We start from the raw sequence: 22,230 nt of genomic DNA, 5'->3' as shown, positions 1-22,230 counted from the left end.
CTTTTTCCCCCTACTAGTACTGACTTTTCCCCCTACTAGCACTGACTTTTCCCCCCTACCAGCACTGACTTTTCCCCCCTACTAGCACTGACTTTTCCTCCTACTAGTACTGACTTTTCCCCCCTACTAGCACTGACTTTTCCCCCCTACTAGTACTGACTTTTCCCCCCTACTAGCACTGACTTTCCCCCCCTACGAGTATTGACTTTTCCCCCCTACTAGTACTGACTTTTCCCCCCTACTAGTACTGACTTTTCCCCCATACTAGCATTGACTTTTCCCCCCTACTAGTACTGACTTTTCCCCCTACTAGTACTGACTTTTCCCCCCTACTAGTACTGACTTTTCCCCCCTACTAGTACTGACTTTTCCCCCCTAATAGTACTGACTTTTCCCTCCTACTAGTACTGACTTTTCCCCCGTACTAGTACTGACTTTTCCCCCCTACTAGTACTGACTTTTCCCCCCTACTAATACTGACTTTTCCCCCTTACTAGCATTGACTTTTCCCCCCTACTAGTACTGACTTTTCCCCCATACCAGCATTGACTTTTCCCCCTACTAGTACTGACTTTTCCCCCCTACTAGCACTGACTTTTCCCCCCCTACTAGTACTGACTTTTCTCCCCTACTAGCACTGACTTTCCCCCCCTATTAGTACTGACTTTTCCCCCCTACTAGTACTGACTTTTCCCCCTTACTAGTACTGACTTTTCCCCGTACTAGTACTGACTTTTCCTCCCTACTAGTACTGACTTTTCCCCCCTACTAGTACTGACTTTTCCCCCCTACTAGTACTGACTTTTCCCCCCTACTAGCACTGACTTTCCCCCCCTACTAGTACTGACTTTTCACCCCTACTAGTACTGACTTTTCCCCCCTACTAGTACTGACTTTTCCCCCATACTAGCATTGACTTTTCCCCCGTACTAGTACTGACTTTTCCCCCCTACTAGTACTGACATTTCCCCCCTACTAGTACTGACTTTTCCCCCTTACTAGCATTGACTTTTCCCCCCTACTAGTACTGACTTTTCCCCCATAATAGCATTGACTTTTCCCCCTACTAGTACTGACTTTTCCCCCCTACTAGCACTGACTTTTCCCCCCCTACTAATACTGACTTTTCTCCCCTACTAGCACTGACTTTCCCCCCCTACTAGTACTGACTTTTCCCCCCTACTAGTACTGACTTTTCCCCCCTACTAATACTGACTTTTCCCTCCTACTAGTACTGACTTTTCCCCCCTACTAGTACTGACTTTTCCCCCCTACCAGTACTGACTTTTCCCCCTTACCAGTACTGACTTTTCCCCGTACTAGTACTGACTTTTCCCCCTACTAGTACTGACTTTTCCCCCCTACTAGTACTGACTTTTCCCCCCTACTAGTACTGACTTTTCCCCCCTACTAGTACTGACTTTTCCCCCCTACTAGCACAGACTTTTCCCCCCTACTAGCACTGACTTTTCCCCCCTACTAGTACTGACTTTTCCCCCCTACTAGTACTGACTTTTCCCCCCTACTAGTACTGACTTTTCCCCCTACTAGTACTGACTTTTCCCCCCTACTAGTACTGACTTTTCCCCCCTACTAGTACTGACTTTTCCCCCCTAATAGTACTGACTTTTCCCTCCTACTAGTACTGACTTTTCCCCCGTACTAGTACTGACTTTTCCCCCCTACTAGTACTGACTTTTCCCCCCTACTAGTACTGACTTTTCCCCCTTACTAGCATTGACTTTTCCCCCCTACTAGTACTGACTTTTCCCCCATACCAGCATTGACTTTTCCCCCTACTAGTACTGACTTTTCCCCCCTACTAGCACTGACTTTTCCCCCCCTACTAGTACTGACTTTTCTCCCCTACTAGCACTGACTTTCCCCCCCTACTAGTAATGACTTTTCCCCCCTGCTAGTACTGACATTTCCCCCTTACTAGTACTGACTTTTCCCCGTACTAGTACTGACTTTTCCTCCCTACTAGTACTGACTTTTCCCCCCTACTAGTACTGACTTTTCCCCCCTACTAGTACTGACTTTTCCCCCTTACTAGCACTGACTTTCCCCCCCTACTAGTACTGACTTTTCCCCCCTACTAGTACTGACTTTTCCCCCCTACTAGTACTGACTTTTCCCCCATACTAGCATTGACTTTTCCCCCCTACTAGTACTGACTTTTCCCCCATACTAGCATTGACATTTCCCCTACTAGTACTGACTTTTCCCCCCTACTAGCACTGACTTTTCCCCGCTACTAGTACTGACTTTTCCCCGCTACTAGTACTGACTTTTCCCCCTACTAGCACTGACTTTTCCCCCCTACTAGCACTGACTTTTCCCCCCTACTAGTACTGACTTTTCCCCCCTACTAGTACTGACTTTTCCCCCCTACTAGTACTGACTTTTCCCCCTACTAGTACTGACTTTTCCCCCCTACTAGTACTGACTTTTCCCCCCTACTAGTACTGACTTTTCCCCCCTAATAGTACTGACTTTTCCCTCCTACTAGTACTGACTTTTCCCCCGTACTAGTACTGACTTTTCCCCCCTACTAGTACTGACTTTTCCCCCCTACTAGTACTGACTTTTCCCCCTTACTAGCATTGACTTTTCCCCCCTACTAGTACTGACTTTTCCCCCATACCAGCATTGACTTTTCCCCCTACTAGTACTGACTTTTCCCCCCTACTAGCACTGACTTTTCCCCCCCTACTAGTACTGACTTTTCTCCCCTACTAGCACTGACTTTCCCCCCCTACTAGTAATGACTTTTCCCCCCTGCTAGTACTGACATTTCCCCCTTACTAGTACTGACTTTTCCCCGTACTAGTACTGACTTTTCCTCCCTACTAGTACTGACTTTTCCCCCCTACTAGTACTGACTTTTCCCCCCTACTAGTACTGACTTTTCCCCCTTACTAGCACTGACTTTCCCCCCCTACTAGTACTGACTTTTCCCCCCTACTAGTACTGACTTTTCCCCCCTACTAGTACTGACTTTTCCCCCATACTAGCATTGACTTTTCCCCCCTACTAGTACTGACTTTTCCCCCATACTAGCATTGACATTTCCCCTACTAGTACTAACTTTTCCCCCCTACTAGCACTGACTTTTCCCCGCTACTAGTACTGACTTTTCCCCGCTACTAGTACTGACTTTTCCCCCTACTAGCACTGACTTTTCCCCCCTACTAGCACTGACTTTTCCCCCCTACTAGCACTGACTTTTCCCCCCTACTAGTACTGACTTTTCCCCCCTACCAGTACAGACTTTTCCCCCTACTAGCACTGACTTTTCCCCCCTACTAGCACTGACTTTTCCCCCCTACTAGCACTGACTTTTCCCCCCTACTAGCACTGACTTTTCCCCCCTACTAGTACTGACTTTTCCCCCCTACTAGCACTGACTTTTCCCCCCTACTAGTACTGACTTTTCCCCCCTACTAGTACTGACTTTTCCCCCCTAATAGTACTGACTTTTCCCTCCTACTAGTACTGACTTTTCCCCCGTACTAGTACTGACTTTTCCCCCCTACCAGTACTGACTTTTCCCCCCTACTAGTACTGACTTTTCCCCCTTACTAGCATTGACTTTTCCCCCCTACTAGTACTGACTTTTCCCCCATACTAGCATTGACTTTTCCCCCTACTAGTACTGACTTTTCCCCCCTACTAGCACTGACTTTTCCCCCCCTACTAATACTGACTTTTCTCCCCTACTAGCACTGACTTTCCCCCCCTACTAGTACTGACTTTTCCCCCCTACTAGTACTGACTTTTCCCCCCTACTAGTACTGACTTTTCCCTCCTACTAGTACTGACTTTTCCCCCCTACTAGTACTGACTTTTCCCCCCTACTAGTACTGACTTTTCCCCCTTACTAGTACTGACTTTTCCCCGTACTAGTACTGACTTTTCCCCCCTACTAGTACTGACTTTTCCCCCCTACTAGTACTGACTTTTCCCCCCTACTAGTACTGACTTTCCCCCCCTACTAGTACTGACTTTTCCCCCCTACTAGTACTGACTTTTCCCCCTACTAGCACTGACTTTTCCCCCCTACCAGTACTGACTTTTCCCTCCTACTAGTACTGACTTTTCCCCCCTACTAGTACTGACTTTTCCCCCCTACTAGCACTGACTTTTCCCCCCTACTAGTACTGACTTTTCCCCCCTACTAGTACTGACTTTTCCCTCCTACTGGTACTGACTTTTCCCTCCTACTAGTACAGACTTTTCCCCCCTACTAGTACTGACTTTTCCCTCCTACTAGTACTGACTTTTCCCCCCTACTAGTACTGACTTTTCCCCCCTACTAGTACTGACTTTTCCCCCCACAAGCACTGACTTTTCCCCCCTACTAGTACTGACTTTTCCCCCCTACTAGTACTGACTTTTCCCCCCTACTAGTACTGACTTTTTCCCCCCTACTAGTACTGACTTTTCCCCCCTACTAGTACTGACTTTTCCCCCATACTAGCATTGACTTTTCCCCCCTACTAGCACTGACTTTGCTGATAGCTACTTTATTGAGGAAAAACTTACTATGACTGAGATATGTGGTTTTCCCACCTATCTATCTTAAGATGAACGCACTAACTGTAAGTCTCTCTGGATAAGAGCGTCTGCTAAGTGACTAAAATGTAATGTAATGTAATGTAATGTAAAAGCTCAGAAAGAGATTAGACCAGGCCCATTACATCACAGAGCAACCTTGACTGACACCTGAAGACTTTCGAACTTTGCACAAGTCTTCAGGTCTCAGGCAAGGCGACTCTTTAATGTAATCTATTCGCAAACTAAATGTGTCCGCTAGCTGTAATTTATCTTTAGCTCTAACTGAGTCGTGTGTCATGGAGGACCTGGGATTAATAAGAGTCCAACATACTGGCTTCTTCAAGACACAGAGGAAGAACCATCGCTGTGACCTGTAGAAATATGTTGATGGCAGCACAGGGTCTAAACTCACCGGTTTCTTCCCAACAATGAGTTTCTCGACCTTCTGGACCTGAGAGATGTGATCTTCGTTGGTTTTAAGCTCTCTCTTCCTGATCCTCTCATATATACCTGTCAGCATCTCCCGTGGGATGTCCCCTCCATCATCCACACCTGGAGAAAAAGGTGATACAATGTTACAACTAACCCTAACTCTAATCTCTGGTATCTAAGCCTATCAGCATCTCCAACTAGGGTACATTCCATACTGTATTTCCCTTTGTAAAGTATCTTTTCTCCTCCGATTACGGGTGAGTTTGAATCACTCTGCTTCTCCACTAGTCAAAATCAAATCAAATCAAATTTTATTGGTGGCATACAAATACAGTGCATTCGGAAAGTATTCAGACCCCTTCACTTTGTCCACATTTTGTTACGTTACAGCCTTATTCTAAAATTGATTAAATAGTTTTTTCCCCCTCATCAATCGACATACTATACCCCATAATGACAAAGCAAAAAAAGGTTTGTAGAAATGTTTGCAAATGTAAATATATTTTTTTGAAATATCACATTTACATAAGTATTCAGACCCTTTACTCAGTACATTGTTGAAGCACCTTTGGCAGCATTTACAGCCTCGAGTCTTCTTTGTATGACACTACAAGCTTGGCACACCTGTATTTGGGTAGTTTCTCCCATTCTTCTCTGCAGATCCACTCAAGCTCTGTCAGGTTGGATGCGGAGTGTCACTGCACAGCTATTTTCAGGTCTCTCCAGAGATGTTAGATCGGGTTCAAGTCCGGCCTCTGGCTAGGCCACTCAAGGACATTCAGAGACTTGTCCCGAAGCCACTCCTGCGTTGTCTTGGCTGTGTGCTTAGGGTTGTTGTCCTGTTGGAAGGTGAACCTTCGCCCCAGTCTGAGGTCCTGAGCGCTCTGGAGGATGTTTTCATCAAGGATCTCTCTGTACTTTGCTCCATTCATCTTTCCCTCGATCCTGACTAGTCTCCCAGTCCCTGCCACTGAAAAACATCCCCACAGCATGATGCTGCCACCACCATGCTTCACCGTAGGGATGGTGCCAGGTTTCCTCTAGACGTGACGGCATTCAGGCCAAAGAGTTTAATCTTGTTTTCATCAGACCAGAGAATCTTGTTTCTCATGTTCTGAGAGTCCTTTAGGTGCCTTTTGGCAAACTCCAAGCTGGCTGTCATGTGCCTTTTACTGAGGAGTGGCTTCCGTCTGGCCACTCTACCATAACGGCCAGAATGGTGGAGTGCTGCAGAGATGGCTGTCGTTCTGGAAGGTTCTCCCATCTCCACAGAATATCTATGGACCTCTTTTAGAGTGACCATCGGGTTCTTGTTCAGCTCCCTGACATAGGCCCTTCTCCCCCGATTGGTCAGTTTGGCCTGGCGGCCAGCTCTAGGAAGAGTCTTGGTGGTTCCAAACTTCTTCCATTTAAGAATGATGGAGGCCACTGTGTTCTTGGGGACCTTCAATGCTGCAGAAATGTTTTGGTACCCTTCCCCAGATCTGTGCCCCGACACAATCCTGTCTCGGAGCTCTACGGACAATTCCTTCGACCTCATGGCTTGGTTTTTGCTCTGACATGCACTGTCAACTGTGGGACCTTATATAGACAGGTGCGTGCCTTTCCATATCATGTCCAATCAATTAAATTTACCACAGGTGGACTCCAATCAAGTTGTAGAAACATCTCAATGATGATCAATGGAAAGGATGCACCTGAGCTCAATTTTGAGTCTCATAGCAAAGGGTCTGAATACCTATTTACATAAGGTATTTCTGTTTTTTATTTGTAATAAACTAGAAAACATTTCACTTTGTCATTATGGGGTATTGTGTGTAGATTGATGAGAAAAAAATCGAATTTAATCAATTTTAGAATAAGGCTGTAACGTATCAAAATGTGGAAAAAGTAAAGGGGTCTGAATACTTTCTGAAGGCACTGTATAGTCAGAGAAATGTCGTTCTGTTCCGGTTAAAGAAACTCTGCTTTGCTTGAGTTCCACTGCTTAGCCATGACACAATATAATATATACCTTCTAGACAGGGACATTCATCAAGTCGTATGAATAGGTTCTATTAGAGAGAGTTCAGGAAGTACAGTTACCCTGACTACCTCAATGGATTTCATTTCTACTGTACCTCGGAGGTTCTTGATGAAGTCCTCCATCTTCATCTTCCTCTCTGGCTTAACGTTGGGAGAGTACATGTCAGTGTTGAGGAGGATGATGGCGAAGGCCAGGATGAAGATGGTGTCGGGGTTACGGAACTGTCGTACCACCCCGGGGTTACAGATACAGTACCGCTGACTGGAGAGAGAACAACAAACTGGATTATACAGACGCAAACATAACCCTAACCATAACAGAACTAACAGAACTGACCTACCACCCCAGGGTTACAGATACAGTACCGCTGACTGTAGGGGGGAGAGATAATGAGAGAATGAGAGAGAGACAGAAGAGAGAGAGAGAGAGAGAGAGAGAGAGAGAGAGAGACATAGAAAGAGAGAGAGACATAGAAAGAGAGAGAGACATAGAAAGAGAGAGAGACATAGAAAGAGAGAGAGACAGAGAGAGAGAGAGAGAGAGAGAGAGACATAGAGAGAGAGAGAGAGAGTTTGAGTTTTAAAAAATGTAAATTGGGTCTGGGAACCCACAACACAATAAACATTCAAACAAGCAAAAACATGGTTAAACATCATTTAAAAACAGTAGGATCCATGTGTACCAGATGCATGTTGGTGGCTATGGCTCCATGTATTATCCTCCATTGGAGGTCAGCTGTCCTCTTATCAATAGGCAGTTTATATAAAGACCGCCAACAGCCTTTTGGGGAGGCACCTGGACTAAACACACCCGCCCACCTTGTCGATTTGACCCCTTCATGGGAAGAAGAATGAGACACTTTTACACATATTATGTACATGGCCTTCTTTCCCACCTCCTTGAACTCCCCCAGCTCCGGAGTATCGAAGGAAAGCAGCATCCCCACGTCCTCCTCGAATGCCCCCACCGCAGCACTAACATTCAGTGCAGCGAACACATAATCCAGACCCTCCGTCCACCGATCAGAATTTATCAGTCACATACTACCGATGAAGTACTGGCAAGGAATCGCAGACCTCAGCTACAACCTTTCTCAGTAGGCGAAATGATCGGATCCTCACTCTTTCTCCCAGCTCCTCCAACGGTCTGCTCCTGCTACGCATCAGATGACCCAGCTTGGTACACCCCACACCTAACAGGCATGAACGTAGGCTGGCTGAACCCAGAACACGGGACTGGATGGTAGTGTTATAAAAAAGAGGCTCTTCAAAAAGGCACATCCCTGGTGGCGTGCCAGCCTTACATGATATTGAAAACTCTCCAAGCCTGCATAACAGACTCATAGAATGGAGTCAGGCCAGACAAATCACCCCCCTCCAGCTTTAAGAGGAAAGGGTGCTTGTCTAAGCCCAAACAGCCTTCTCTCCTCATCAATGTGTCGGCTGTATCGACCCAGCTAGAACCATCACTGTACAACAGTCTCTGGGCTGCTTGAAGCCGGAAAGCCATGATCCTGGAAGAAATGTCCACCAGGCCTTGCCCACCCTCGTGCAGTGGCAGGTACAGGGCTGAAGCTTTAATCCAATGTTGTCCAGACCAGAAGAAAGTGACAAAGGTCTTCTGAAGCTCTTGTATCAGGCCCCCCGGTGGCTGTAAAATGAAAGCATAGCACATTGACAGGATACAGGAAGAGAACCCTCATGAAAAGATTCACACACCACTTCATAAAAATCCCCCCCAATAGACCCCCAAAAGTGCTTCTATAAATCAGATGGTAAACCATCGACGCCAGGGGCTCGGCCTGATGACAGCTGCATAACTGCTGTGGACCTGCAGAGTGATGTCAGAGTCCAAATCAGCTCTCTGCTCAGGGCCCAATTAAGGAAGTCCATGTAACAACTGTTCAGTACACAGAGGATCACAATCCTCCTCCTTATAGAGGGCAGAGTAGAAATCCACGGCATGTTGGCGCATCTCACCGTCATCTGTGGTCACCTTCCCATCAGGGAGACGAAGGCAGACCATCTGTTTGTGTTGCAATGTCGACTTCCCTAGGTTAAAAAAAAAAGCGCTAGGAGCATCCATATCCTTGTGGGTAGCAAAGCGAGACCTAATCAAGGCACCCTCCACTCTTGCATGTAAAAACGACCTCAGTTCATGTCTCTTGACCTGTAAGTTCATGACTAGTCCGGGGTCATTCTGAGTGAGCAACTTCAATTCAATAGATTTGATGTCCTGTTCAAGGGCCCTGATAGTCTCTTTAACTTCAATACTAGACAGAGCAGGTTCTTCAGCAGACCGATCAACAGTCAAATCCACTGTACAGTTCCAGTCCCCCCCTAAAACCATACACCCCTCTTGGTCACACTGTCTTAAGGTTTCCTTCATTTGATCAAATACAGCAATACGCTCTGAACCCTCATTAGGAGCATAAACATAAAACAAACAAATAAATGAAGAACGTAACGTCCGCCTTGACCAATAAAACCCGACCCTCTGTTGTAGATACCACAGTCACCCCTAAGTCTGAGGGAAACAAGATTGCCACCCCAGCACTGAAATTAGTACCATGACTGAGAACATGCTGCCCCTCCCACCACATACCCCAGTCAACCTCATTAGCCTCATCACTATGTGTCTCCTGTAGAAGAACGACATTAAGCCTTTTATGTTTTATTACTTCTAATACCCAAGCCCTCTTATTCCTGTCCCTTCCCCCATTGATATTGAGAGAACCTACCCTTAGTACCTCCATATAGAAAAGAGAAAGGAAAAACAGAAGATACCACAGAGAAACCAGACAAAGAGAAAAAAAGCACCCTATGAGGCATGATAATCATCATTGCTTTAATCTTCTCTTAACCTTACCACGTTTCCCAGTGATATGTATTTTTAATGGATTATCAGATAAAATTCAGTTAATCATGAACATATAGTTAACAACAAAAACTCTGTAAGACCTTATTTGTAATAAAGTATAGTGGTTATTTTCCACAACACCAGCACCTTTTGCTGCCATGACAGCAGTAACACGTTTCCTCAAGCGGAAACACTTCTTCACACTCAACTGGTCTAACCCCACCGTCTTCTGTAACACCACAGCTGACCTCACAAACTTATCAACATCAAAGAAAATCTGCCAACTTAACAGATTTCCCAAAAGTCTGGTCCAGGAACCCATTTTCCTCATCTAGATTGTAAATTGAGTCATCGCCAGCTGCTATCATATCAACAGGGATATCAGAAATGTCCATATCTTTCTCCTGATCCTCCTGAACTGATGCCACAGACCCCTGACTCTCCTCTGCCACATCCCTCTCAACACTCCCCACTTGAACCCCCTCCTGTACCCCATCACTCATAATGGACATCTCCTCCACTACCTGGGAGACTAGCCCCACCTGAACCCCCTCCTGTACCCCATCACTCGTACCGGGCATCTCCTCCACTACCTGGGAGACTAGCTCCACCTGAACCCCATCACTCATAATGGACATCTCCTCCACTACCTGGGAGACTAGCTCCACCTGAACCCCATCACTCATAATGGACATCTCCTCCACTACCTGGGAGACTAGCTCCACCTGAACCCCATCACTCGTACCGGGCATCTCCTCCACTACCTGGGAGACTAGCTCCACCTGAACCCCCTCCTGTACCCCATCACTCATACTGGGCATCTCCTCCACTACCTGGGAGACTAGCTCCACCTGAACCCCCTCCTGTACCCCATCACTCGTACTGGGCATCTCCTCCACTACCTGGGAGACTAGCTCCACCTGAACCCCATCACTCATAATGGACATCTCCTCCACTACCTGGGAGACTAGCTCCACCTGAACCACATCACTCATAATGGACATCTCCTCCACTACCTGGGAGACTAGCTCCACCTGAACCCCATCACTCATACTGGGCATCTCCTCCACTACCTGGGAGACTAGCTCCACCTGAACCCCCTCCTGTACCCCATCACTCGTACTGGGCATCTCCTCCCCAGTCTGGGGAAATGGCTCCCCAGATCCGTTCTTACGTCCTACAACAATATTTTCCTGCTGCACATCAGACACTATGATCCCCTCTGGTCCAAGCTGCAACTCAGTACCCTCAACAAAAAATAACTTGTTCCTCAGCAACAGGTGCTTGTGGCTGCTCTATCGCTGTTGGCCCACCTCTCCCTACATCAGTGGACCACCTGCGCCCCTCCCTCTGCCTTCTCCCTTTTCGGGCAAGCATGCCTCTTATGACCAACATCCCCAGATTCAAAACACTGTTGACTACCAGTACTAGCATAAACCATATACACTATGTTGTCATACTTGAATTTAAACGATAACTGCAAAGTCTGCCCAGCGGGACAATTTTAATTGAACTTGCAAACTTATTCTAAAATGGATTAAATACATGTTTTACTCATCAGTCTACACACAATACCCCATAATCACAAAGCGAAAACTGGTTTAGAAATGTTCAAGCGCTATGGTGAAACTGGCTCTCATGATGACTGCCACAGGAATGGAAGACCCAGAGTTACCTCTGCTGCAGAGGATAAGTTCATTAGAGTTACCAGCCTCAGAAATTGCAGCCCAAATAAATGCTTCACAAAGTTCAAGTCACAGACACATCTCAACATCAACTTTTCAGAGGGGACTGTGTGAATCAGGCCTTCATGGTCGAATTGCTGCAAAGAAACCAGGACTAAATGACACCAATAATAAGAAGAGACCTGCTTGGGCCAAGAAACACGAGCAATGGACATTAGACCGGTGGAAATGTGTCCTTTGGTCTGGAATCCAAATTGGATATTTTTGGTTCCAACTGCCGTGTCTTTGTGAGACCCGGTGTGGGTGAACGGATGATCTCCGCATGTGTAGTTCCCACCGTAAAGCATGGAGGAGGAGGTGTTATGGTGTGGGGGTGCTTTGCTGGTGACACTGTCTGTGATTAATTTAGAATTCAAGGCACACTTAACCAGCATGGCTACCACAGCATTCTGCAGCGATACGCCATCCCATCTGGTTTGGGCTTAGCGGGACTATCATTTGTTTTTCAACAGGACAATGACCAAACACACCTCCAGGCTGTGTAAGGGCTATTTTACCAAGAAGGAGAGTGATGGAGCGCTGCATCAGATGACCTGGCCTCCACAATTCCCTGACCTCAACCCAATTGGGATGGTTTGGGATGAGTCGGACGGCAGAGTGAAGTAAAAGCAGCCAACAAGTGCTCAGCATATGTGGGAACTCCTTCAAGACTATTGGAAAAGCATTCCAGGTGAAGCTGGTTGAGAGAATGCCAAGATTGTGCAAAGCTGTCATCAAGGCAAAGGGTGGCTATTTGAAGAATCTCAAATATAAGATATATTTTGATTTGTTTAACAATTTTTTTGGATACATGATTCCATATGTGTTATTTCATAGTTTTGATGTCTTCACTATTATTCTACAATGTCGAAAAATAGTAAAAAATAAAGAAAAACCCTTGAATGAGTAGGTGTGTCCAAACTTTTGACTGGTACTGTATATAAGGTCCCACAGTTGACAGTGCATGTCAGAGCAAAAACCAAGCCATGATGTCGAAGGAATTGTCCGTAGAGCTCCGAGACAGGATTGTGTCGAGGCACAGATCTGGGGAAGGGTACGCAAACCATTCTGCAGCATTGAAGATCCCCAAGAACACAGTGGCCTCCATCATTCTTAAATGGAAGAAGTTTGGAACCACCAAGACTCTTCCTAGAGCTGGCCGCCTGGCCAAACTGACCAATCGGGGGAGAAGGGCCTTGGTCAGGTAGGTGACCAAGAACCCGATGGTCACACTGACAGAGCTCCAGAGTTCTTCTGTGGAGATGGGAGAACCTTCCAGAAAGACAACCATCTCTTCAGCACTCCACCAATCAGGCTTTTATGGTAGAGTGGCCAGACGGAAGCCACTCCTCAGTAAAAAGGCACATGACAGCCCACTTGGAGTTTGCCAAAAGGCACCTAAAGACTCTCAGACCATGAGAAACTAGATTCTATCGTCTGATGAAACCAAGATTGAACTCTTTGGCCTGAATGCGAAGCGTCAGATCTGGAGGAATCCTGGCTCCATCCCTATGGTGAAAAATGGTGGTGGCAGCATCATGATGTGGGGATGTTTTTCAGCGGCAGGGACTGGGAGACTAGTCAGGATCGAGGGAAAGATGAACGGAGCAAAGTACAGAGAGATCCTTGATGAAAACCTGCTCCAGAGCGCTCAGGACCTCAGACTGGGGCAAAGGTTCACCTTCCAACAGGACAACAGCCCTAAGCACACAGCCAAGACAACGCATGAGTGGCTTCGGGAGAAGTCTCTGAATATCCTTGAGTGGCCCAGCCATAGCCCGGACTTGAACCCGATCTAACATCTCTGGAGAGACCTGAAAATAGCTGTGCAGCAACGCTCCCCATCCAACCTGACAAAGCTTGAGAGGATCTGCAGAGAAGAATGGGAGAAAGTCCCCAAATACAGGTGTGCCAAGCTTGTAGCGTCATACCCAAGAAGACTCGAGGCTGTAATCGCTGCCAAAGGTGCTACATTTGACATTTTAGTCATTTAGCAGACGCTCTTATCCAGAGTGACTTATAGGAGCAATTAGGGTTAAGTGCCTTGCTCAAGGGCACATCGACAGATTTTTCACCTAGTCGGCTCTGGGATTAGAACCAGCGACCTTTCGGTTACTGGCACAACGCTCTTAACCACTAAGCTACCTGCTACAACAAAGTACTGAGTAATGGGTCTGAATACTTATGTAAATGTGATATTTCATTCTTTTTTTAAATGAATTTGCAAAAATGTCTAAAAACCTGTTTTGGATTTTACATTATGGGGTATTGTGTGTAGATTGATGAGGGAAAAAACTATTTATCCATTTTAGAATAAGGCAGTAACATAACAAAATGTGTAAAAAGTCAAGGGGTCTGAATACTTTCCAAATGCACTGTATTGAGTACAGCACACACTACAATTACTTAGGTTTAAATATATAGAGTACAGCACACACTACAATTACTTAGGTTTAAATATATAGAGTACAGCACACACTACAATTACTTAGGTTTAAAAATAAGCTCAACTAGACAACTAAATGAGGCAGTGAATGAACTGAGAGAGAAAGCACGCAGGGCATTCTACGCCATTAAAAAACAAATTCAAATTGAAATACCTATTAAGATTTGGCTACAACTAATTGAATGTGTCATTGAACCAATTGCACTTTATGGCAGCGAGGTGTGGGGTCCACTTGGAAAACAAGATTTCACCTAATTGGACAAACACCCCATTGAAACCCTGCATGCAGAGTTCTGTAAGATTCTCCTACATGTCCAGAGGAAAACTACAAACAATGCATGCAGGGCAGAATTAGGCCAATATCCACTAATAATAAAAACTCAACAAATAGCAATTCAGTTTTGGAAACATCTAAAATACAATGACCCCCTCTCATATCATTACTAAGCCCTGCGATGCCAAGAGCTGAGCAAAGAAAAGAGTCCCCTCATCCAGCTGGTCCTGGGGCTGAGTTCACAAACCTGTTCTACTAACACACTGAAGCCTCAGGACCAGAACATCCAATCAATCAGAATAAACCAAATTACAACACAGTCAAACAAAACTCCATTACCTATTGGGAAACACAAGCACAAAGTAAAATGCAGTGCTATCTGGCCCTAATTCGACAGTACACCGTGGCAAACTATTTGACCATGGTTACTGATCAAACTTTATAAAAACCTTGACAAAGTACAGGCTCAGTGAGCACAGCCTTGCCCTTGAGAAGGGTAGACACAGGAAAACCTGGCTCCCTGTAGAGGAAAGGCTGTGCCACCACTGCACCACAGCAGAACCTGAGACAGAGCTGCATTTCCTGACTAAATGTAAAAAATATAAAACTATTATAGAGTCATTTCCCCAAATGTGAAACCCTTATTCAAGGTTTCAAAGACCTCTCTGATGAGGATAGGCTCCCCGTCCTGTTGGGGGAGGACTCAGGCTACCCGTCCTGTTGGGGGAGGACTCAGGCTACCCGTCCTGTTGGGGGAGGACGCAGGCTCCCTGTCCTGTTGGGGGAGGACTCAGGCTCCCCGTCCTGTTGGGGGAGGACTCAGGTTACCCGTCCTGTTGGGGGAGGACTCAGGCTACACGTCCTGTTGGGGGAGGACGCAGGCTACCCGTCCTGTTGGGGGAGGACGCAGAGAGCTGTGGGTTGGCAGCGCACTACATTGCTGCCTGCCATAAGATGAGGGACAGTGTCTGACAGACCAACCAACCTGCACATGTCCTCTATATTGTTATTGTTCAATGGTTATTTTGACCCTTGGTTATTGTTGTTACCGTTGTCCCGTTGACAAGTGGAATTATGTTAATATTGTAAATATCCAAAGTAAGCTTTAGCAATATATACATTGTTACGTCATGCAAATAAAGCAAATTGAATTGAATTGACAGAAAGAGAGAGAGAGACAGAAAGAGAGAGAGAGAGACAAACAGAGAAAGAGACAAAGAGAGACAGAGAGAGAGACAGAATGAGAGAGCGACAGAAAGAGAGAGACAGAGAGAGAGAGTGGTGTGGTATCATTGTGGTACTTGTGTGGTAGTGGTAGTGATAGTGGTGTGGTAGTGGTAGTGGTGTGGTGTGGTAGTGGTGTGGTATAGGTGTGGTAGTGGTGTGGTATAGGTGTGGTAGTGGTGTGGTAGTGGTGTGGTGTGGTAGTGGTGTGGTAGTGGTGTGGTGTAGTAGTGGTGTGGTAGTGTTGTGGTAGTGGTGTGGTGTGGTGTTGTAGTGGTGTGGTAGTGGTGTGGTAGTGGTAGTATTGTGGTAGTGGTGTGGTAGTGGTGTGGTAGTGGTGTGGTAGTGGTGTGGTAGTGGTGTGGTAGTGGTGTGGTAGTGGTAGTGGTAGTGGTAGTGGTGTGGTAGTGGTGTGGTAGTGGTAGTGGTGTGGTAGTGGTAGTGGTAGTGGTAGTGGTGTGGTAGTGGTGTGGTGTGGTAGTGGTGTGGTAGTAGTGTGGTAGTGGTGTGGTAGTGGCGTGGTAGTGGTGTGGTAGTGGTAGTATTGTGGTAGTGGTGTGGTAGTGGTGTGGTAGTGGTGTGGTAGTGGTAGTGGTGTGGTAGTGGTGTGGTAGTGGTATGGTAGTGGTGTGATGTAATAGTGGTGTGGTAGTGGTGTGGTAGTGGTAGTGGTGTGGTAGTGGTGTGGTAGTGGTGTGGTAGTGGTAGTGGTAGTGGTAGTGGTGTGGTGGTGGTGTGGTAGTGGTGTGGTAGTGGTGTGGTTGTGGTGTGGTGTGGTAGTGTTGTGGTAGTGGTGTGGTGTGGTAGTGGTGTGGTGTGGTAGTGGTGTGGTAGTGGTGTGGTAGTGGTAGTATTGTGGTGTGGTAGTGGTGTGGTAGTGGTGTGGTAGTGGTAGTGGTGTGGTAGTGGTGTGGTAGTGGTGTGGTATAGGTGTGGTAGTGGTGTGGTAGTGGTAGTGGTGTGGTAGTGGTGTGGTAGTGGTAGTGGTGTGGTAGTGGTGTGGTAGTGGTGTGGTAGTGGTGTGGTAGTGGTGTGGTATAGGTGTGGTAGTGGTGTGGTAGTGGTGTGGTAGTGGTAGTGGTGTGGTAGTGGTAGTATTGTGGTGTGGTAGTGGTGTGGTAGTGGTGTGGTAGTGGTGTGGTAGTGGTGTGGTATAGGTGTGGTAGTGGTGTGGTATAGGTGTGGTAGTGGTGTGGTAGTGGTGTGGTAGTGGTAGTGGTAGTGGTAGTGGTGTGGTTGTGGTAGTGGTGTGGTAGTGGTGTGGTAATGGTGTGGTAGTGGTGTGGTAGTGGTAGTGGTAGTGGTAGTGGTAGTGGTGTAGTAGTGGTAGTGGTGTGGTAGTGGTGTGGTAGAGGTGTGGTAGTGGTGTGGTAGTGGTGTGGTAGTGGTAGTATTGTGGTGTGGTAGTGGTGTGGTAGTATTGTGGTAGTGGTGTGGTAGTGGTGTGATGTAATAGTGGTGTGGTAGTGGTAGTGGTGTGGTAGTGGTAGTGGTGTGGTAGTGGTAGTGGTAGTGGTAGTGGTGTGGTAGTGGTGTGGTAGAGGTGTGGTAGAGGTGTGGTAGTGGTGTGGTAGTGGTAGTGGTAGTGGTAGTGGTAGTGGTAGTGGTGTGGTAGTGGTAGTGGTAGTGGTAGTGGTGTGGTAGTGGTAGTGGTGTGGTAGTGGTGTGGTAGTGGTAGTGGTAGTGGTGTGGTAGTGGTGTGGTAGTGGTAGTGGTGTGGTAGTGGTAGTGGTGTGGTAGTGGTGTGGTAGTGGTGTGGTAGTGGTGTGGTAGTGGTTGTGGTAGTGGTAGTGGTAGTGGTGTGGTAGTGGTAGTGGTAGTGGTGTGGTAGTGGTGTGGTGTAGTAGTGGTGTGGTAGTGGTAGTGGTAGTGGTAGTGGTAGTGGTAGTGGTGTGGTAGTGGTAGTGGTGTGGTAGTGGTGTGGTAGTGGTGTGGTGTAGTAGTGGTGTGGTAGTGGTGTGGTAGTGTTGTGGTTGTGGTGTGGTGTGGTAGTGTTGTGGTAGTGGTGTGGTGTGGTAGCTGTGCCACTAGAGATCCTGGTTCGAATCCAGGCTCTGTCATAGCCGGCCGCGACCGGGAGACCCATGGGGCGGCGCACAATTGGCCCAGCGTTGTCCAGGGTAGGGGAGGGAATGGCCGGCAGGGATGTAGCTCAGTTGGTAGAGCATGGCGTTTGCAACGCCAGGGTTGTGGGTTCGATTCCCACGGGGGGTATAAAAAATAATGTAAGTCGCTCTGGATAAGAGTGTCTGCTAAATAACTAAAATGTAAATGTAAAATGTAGTGGTGTGGTGTGGTAGTGGTAGTGGTGTGGTAGTGGTAGTGGTAGTGGTGTGGTAGTGGTGTGGTAGTGGTGTGGTAGTGGTAGTGGTGTGGTAGTGGTAGTGGTGTGGTAGTGGTGTGGTAGTGGTGTGGTAGTGGTAGTGGTAGTGGTGTGGTAGTGGTGTGGTAGTGGTAGTGGTAGTGGTGTGGTAGTGGTGTGGTGTAGTAGTGGTAGTGGTGTGGTAGTGGTGTGGTAGTGGTGTGGTAGTGGTGTGGTAGTGGTAGTGGTGTGGTAGTGGTAGTGGTGTGGTAGTGGTAGTGGTAGTGGTGTGGTAGTGGTGTGGTAGTGGTGTGGTAGTGGTGTGGTAGTGGTGTGGTAGTGGTAGTGGTGTGGTAGTGGTGTGGTAGTGGTGTGGTAGTGGTAGTGGTAGTGGTGTGGTAGTGGTGTGGTAGTGGTAGTGGTGTGGTAGTGGTGTGGTAGTGGTGTGGTAGTGGTGTGGTGTAGTAGTGGTAGTGGTGTGGTAGTGGTGTGGTAGTGGTGTGGTGTGGTAGTGGTAGTGGTGTGGTAGTGGTGTGGTAGTGGTAGTGGTGTGGTGTAGTAGTGGTAGTGGTGTGGTAGTGGTGTGGTAGTGGTGTGGTAGTGGTGTGGTAGTGGTGTGGTAGTGGTAGTGGTAGTGGTGTGGTGTAGTAGTGGTAGTGGTGTGGTAGTGGTGTGGTAGTGGTGTGGTAGTGGTAGTGGTAGTGGTGTGGTAGTGGTAGTGGTGTGGTAGTGGTAGTGGTAGTGGTGTGGTAGTGGTAGTGGTGTGGTAGTGGTGTGGTGGTGGTGTGGTAGTGGTAGTGGTGTGGTAGTGGTGTGGTAGTGGTGTGGTAGTGGTAGTGGTAGTGGTGTGGTAGTGGTAGTGGTGTGGTAGTGGTGTGGTGGTGGTGTGGTAGTGGTAGTGGTGTGGTAGTGGTGTGGTAGTGGTAGTGGTAGTGGTGTGGTAGAGGTGTGTTAGTGGTAGTGGTAGTGGTGTGGTAGTGGTGTGGTAGTGGTAGTGGTGTGGTAGTGGTGTGGTAGTGGTGTGGTGGTGGTGTGGTAGTGGTGTGGTAGTGGTGTGGTAGTGGTGTGGTAGTGGTAGTGGTAGTGGTGTGGTAGTGGTGTGGTAGTGGTAGTGGTGTGGTAGTGGTGTGGTAGTGGTAGTGGTAGTGGTGTGGTAGAGGTGTGTTAGTGGTGTGGTAGTGGTGTGGTAGTGGTAGGGGTGTGGTAGTGGTGTGGTAGTGGTAGTGGTAGTGGTGTGGTAGTGGTGTGGTAGTGGTAGTGGTAGTGGTGTGGTAGAGGTGTGTTAGTGGTAGTGGTAGTGGTGTGGTAGTGGTGTGGTAGTGGTAGTGGTAGTGGTGTGGTAGTGGTGTGGTAGTGGTGTGGTGGTGGTGTGGTAGTGGTAGTGGTAGTGGTGTGGTAGTGGTGTGGTGTGGTAGTGGTGTGGTAGTGGTAGTGGTGTGGTAGTGGTGTGGTAGTGGTAGTGGTGTGGTAGTGGTAGTGGTGTAGTAGTGGTAGTGGTGTGGTAGTGGTAGTGGTAGTGGTAGTGGTGTGGTAGTGGTGTGGTAGTGGTGTGGCAAGCTGAAGCTGAACCCTGGCAAGACGGAGCTGCTCTTCCTCCCGGGGAAGGACTGCCCGTTCCATGATCTCGCCATCACGGTTGACAACTCCGCTGTGTCCTCCTCCCAGAGTGCGAAGAGCCTAGGCGTGACCCTGGACAACACCCTGTCGTTCTCCGCCAACATCAAGGCGGTGACCCGCTCCTGCAGGTTCATGCTCTACAACATTCGGAGAGTACGACCCTGCCTTACACAGGAAGCGGCACAGGTCCTAATCCAGGCACTTGTCATCTCCCGTCTGGACTACTGCAACTCGCTGTTGGCTGGCCTCCCTGCCTGTGCCATTAAACCCTTACAACTCATCCAGAATGCCGCAGCCCGTCTGGTGTTCAACCTTCCCAAGTTCTCTCACGTCACCCCCCTCCTCCGCACACTCCACTGGCTTCCAGTTGAAGCTCGCATCCGCTACAAGACCATGGTGCTTGCCTATGGAGCAGTGAGGGGAACGGCACCTCTGTACCTTCGGGCTCTGATCAGTCCCTACACCCAAACGAGGGCATTGCGTTCTTCCACCTCTGGCCTGCTGGCTCCCCTTCCTCTGCGGAAGCATAGTTCCCGCTCAGCCCAGTCAAAACTGTTCGCTGCTCTGGCACCCCAATGGTGGAACAATCTCCCTCACGACGCCAGGACAGCGGAGTCACTCACCACCTTCCGGAGGCATTTGAAACCCCACCTCTTTAAGGAATACCTGGGATAGGATAAAGTAATCCTTCTACCCCCCCCCCCCCCAAAATTGTAAAGTGGTTATCCCACTGGCTATAGGGTGAACGCACCAATTGGTGAGTCGCTCTGGATAAGAGCTTCTGCTAAATGACGTAAATGTGCCCTTGAGCAAGGCACCTAACCCTAATTGCTCCTGTAAGTCGCTCTGGATAAGAGCGTCTGCTAAATGACTAAAATGTAAATGTAAATGTGTGGTGTGGTAGTGGTAGTGGTAGTGGTGTGGTAGTGGTGTGGTAGTGGTGTGGTAGTGGTGTGGTGTGGTAGTGGTGTGGTAGTGGTAGTGGTGTGGTAGTGGTGTGGTAGTGGTGTGGTGTAGTAGTGGTAGTGGTGTGGTAGTGGTGTGGTAGTGGTGTGGTAGTGGTAGTGGTAGTGGTGTGGTAGTGGTAGTGGTAGTGGTAGTGGTAGTGTAGTGGTAGTGGTAGTGGTGTGGTAGTGGTGTGGTAGTGGTGTGGTGTGGTAGTGGTGTGGTAGTGGTGTGGTAGTGGTGTGGTAGTGGTAGTGGTGTGGTTGTGGTGTGGTGTGGTAGTGGTAGTGGTAGTGGTGTGGTAGTGGTAGTGGTGTGGTAGTGGTGTGGTAGTGGTAGTGGTGTGGTAGTGGTGTGGTAGTAGTAGTGGTAGTGGTAGTGGTGTGGTAGTGGTGTGGTAGTGGTGTGGTGTAGTAGTGGTAGTGGTAGTGGTGTGGTAGTGGTGTGGTAGTGGTAGTGGTGTGGTAGTGGTTTGGTAGTGGTGTGGTAGTGGTAGTGGTGTGGTAGTGGTGTGGTAGTGGTGTGGTAGTGGTAGTGGTGTGGTAGTGGTAGTGGTGTGGTAGTGGTAGTGGTAGTGGTAGTGGTAGTGGTAGTGGTGTGGTAGTGGTAGTGGTGTGGTAGTGGTAGTGGTGTGGTAGTGTTGTGGTAGTGGTAGTTGTGTGGTAGTGGTAGTGGTGTGGTAGTGGTAGTGGTGTGGTAGTGGTGTGGTGTGGTGGTGGTGTGGTAGTGGTGTGGTAGTGGTGTGGTTGTGGTGTGGTAGTGGTGTGGTAGTGGTGTGGTAGTGGTGTGGTGTGGTAGTGGTGTGGTAGTGGTAGTGGTAGTGGTGTGGTAGTGGTGTGGTATTGGTGTGGTGGTGGTGTGGTAGTGGTGTGGTAGTGGTGTGGTGTGGTAGTGGTAGTGGTGTGGTAGTGGTGTGGTGTGGTAGTGGTAGTGGTGTGGTAGTGGTAGTGGTGTGGTAGTGGTAGTGGTAGTGGTGTGGTAGTGGTGTGGTAGTGGTGTGATAGTGGTAGTGGTGTGGTAGTGGTGTGGTAGTGGTAGTGGTGTGGTAGTGGTGTGGTAGTGGTGAGGTGTGGTAGAGGTGTGTTAGTGGTAGTGGTGTGGTAGTGGTGTGGTAGTGGTGTGATAGTGGTAGTGGTGTGGTAGTGGTGTGGTAGTGGTAGTGGTGTGGTAGAGGTGTGTTAGTGGTAGTGGTGTGGTAGTGGTGTGGTAGTGGTGTGATAGTGGTAGTGGTGTGGTAGTGGTGTGGTAGTGGTGTGTTAGTGGTAGTGGTGTGGTAGTGGTGTGGTAGTGGTGTGGTAGTGGTGTGATAGTGGTAGTGGTGTGGTAGTGGTGTGGTAGTGGTGTGGTAGTGGTAGTGGTGTGGTAGTGGTGTGGTAGTGGTAGTGGTGAGGTGTGGTAGAGGTGTGTTAGTGGTAGTGGTGTGGTAGTGGTGTGGTAGTGGTGTGGTAGTAGTGTGGTAGTGGTGTGGTAGTGGTGTGGTAGTAGTGTGGTAGTGGTGTGGTAGGGATAGTGGTGTGGTAGTGGTAGTGGTGTGGTAGTGGTGTGGTAGTGGTGTGGTGTGGTTGTATTGTGGTAGTGGTGTGGTAGTGGTGTGGTGTGGTTGTATTGTGGTAGTGGTGTGGTAGTGGTGTGGTAGTGGTGTGGTAGGGATAGTGGTGTGGTAGTGGTGTGGTAGTGGTGTGGTAGTGGTGTGATAGTGGTAGTGGTGTGGTAGTGGTGTGGTAGTGGTGTGGTAGTGGTAGTGGTAGTGGTGTGGTAGAGGTGTGTTAGTGGTAGTGGTGTGGTAGTGGTGTGATAGTGGTAGTGGTGTGGTAGTGGTGT

At 48.2% G+C, this 22,230-nt stretch overlaps 1 protein-coding gene across 1 annotated transcript in view; it reads right to left on the bottom strand.

Moving 5' to 3' along the window:
• The window catches only part of iqsec1b (IQ motif and Sec7 domain ArfGEF 1b), a gene marked incomplete at its 3' end in the record, with an annotated part of 95,737 nt that overhangs the window by 49,038 nt on the left and 24,469 nt on the right, over positions 1–22,230 (bottom strand). The window contains exons 5-6 of the mRNA XM_084167758.1: positions 7,113–7,279; positions 4,973–5,112 (exon numbers count right to left, since the gene is read on the bottom strand). Coding sequence (XP_084023884.1) covers positions 4,973–5,112; positions 7,113–7,279 — 307 coding nt within the window. The remainder of the gene's footprint in view (positions 1–4,972; positions 5,113–7,112; positions 7,280–22,230) is intronic.

The sequence above is a fragment of the Coregonus lavaretus genome, assembly GCF_964263955.1.
Source record: "Coregonus lavaretus genome assembly, chromosome: 8".
Taxonomy (NCBI): Eukaryota; Metazoa; Chordata; class Actinopteri; order Salmoniformes; family Salmonidae; genus Coregonus; species Coregonus lavaretus.
This window is presented reverse-complemented; position numbering and strand designations above follow the sequence as displayed.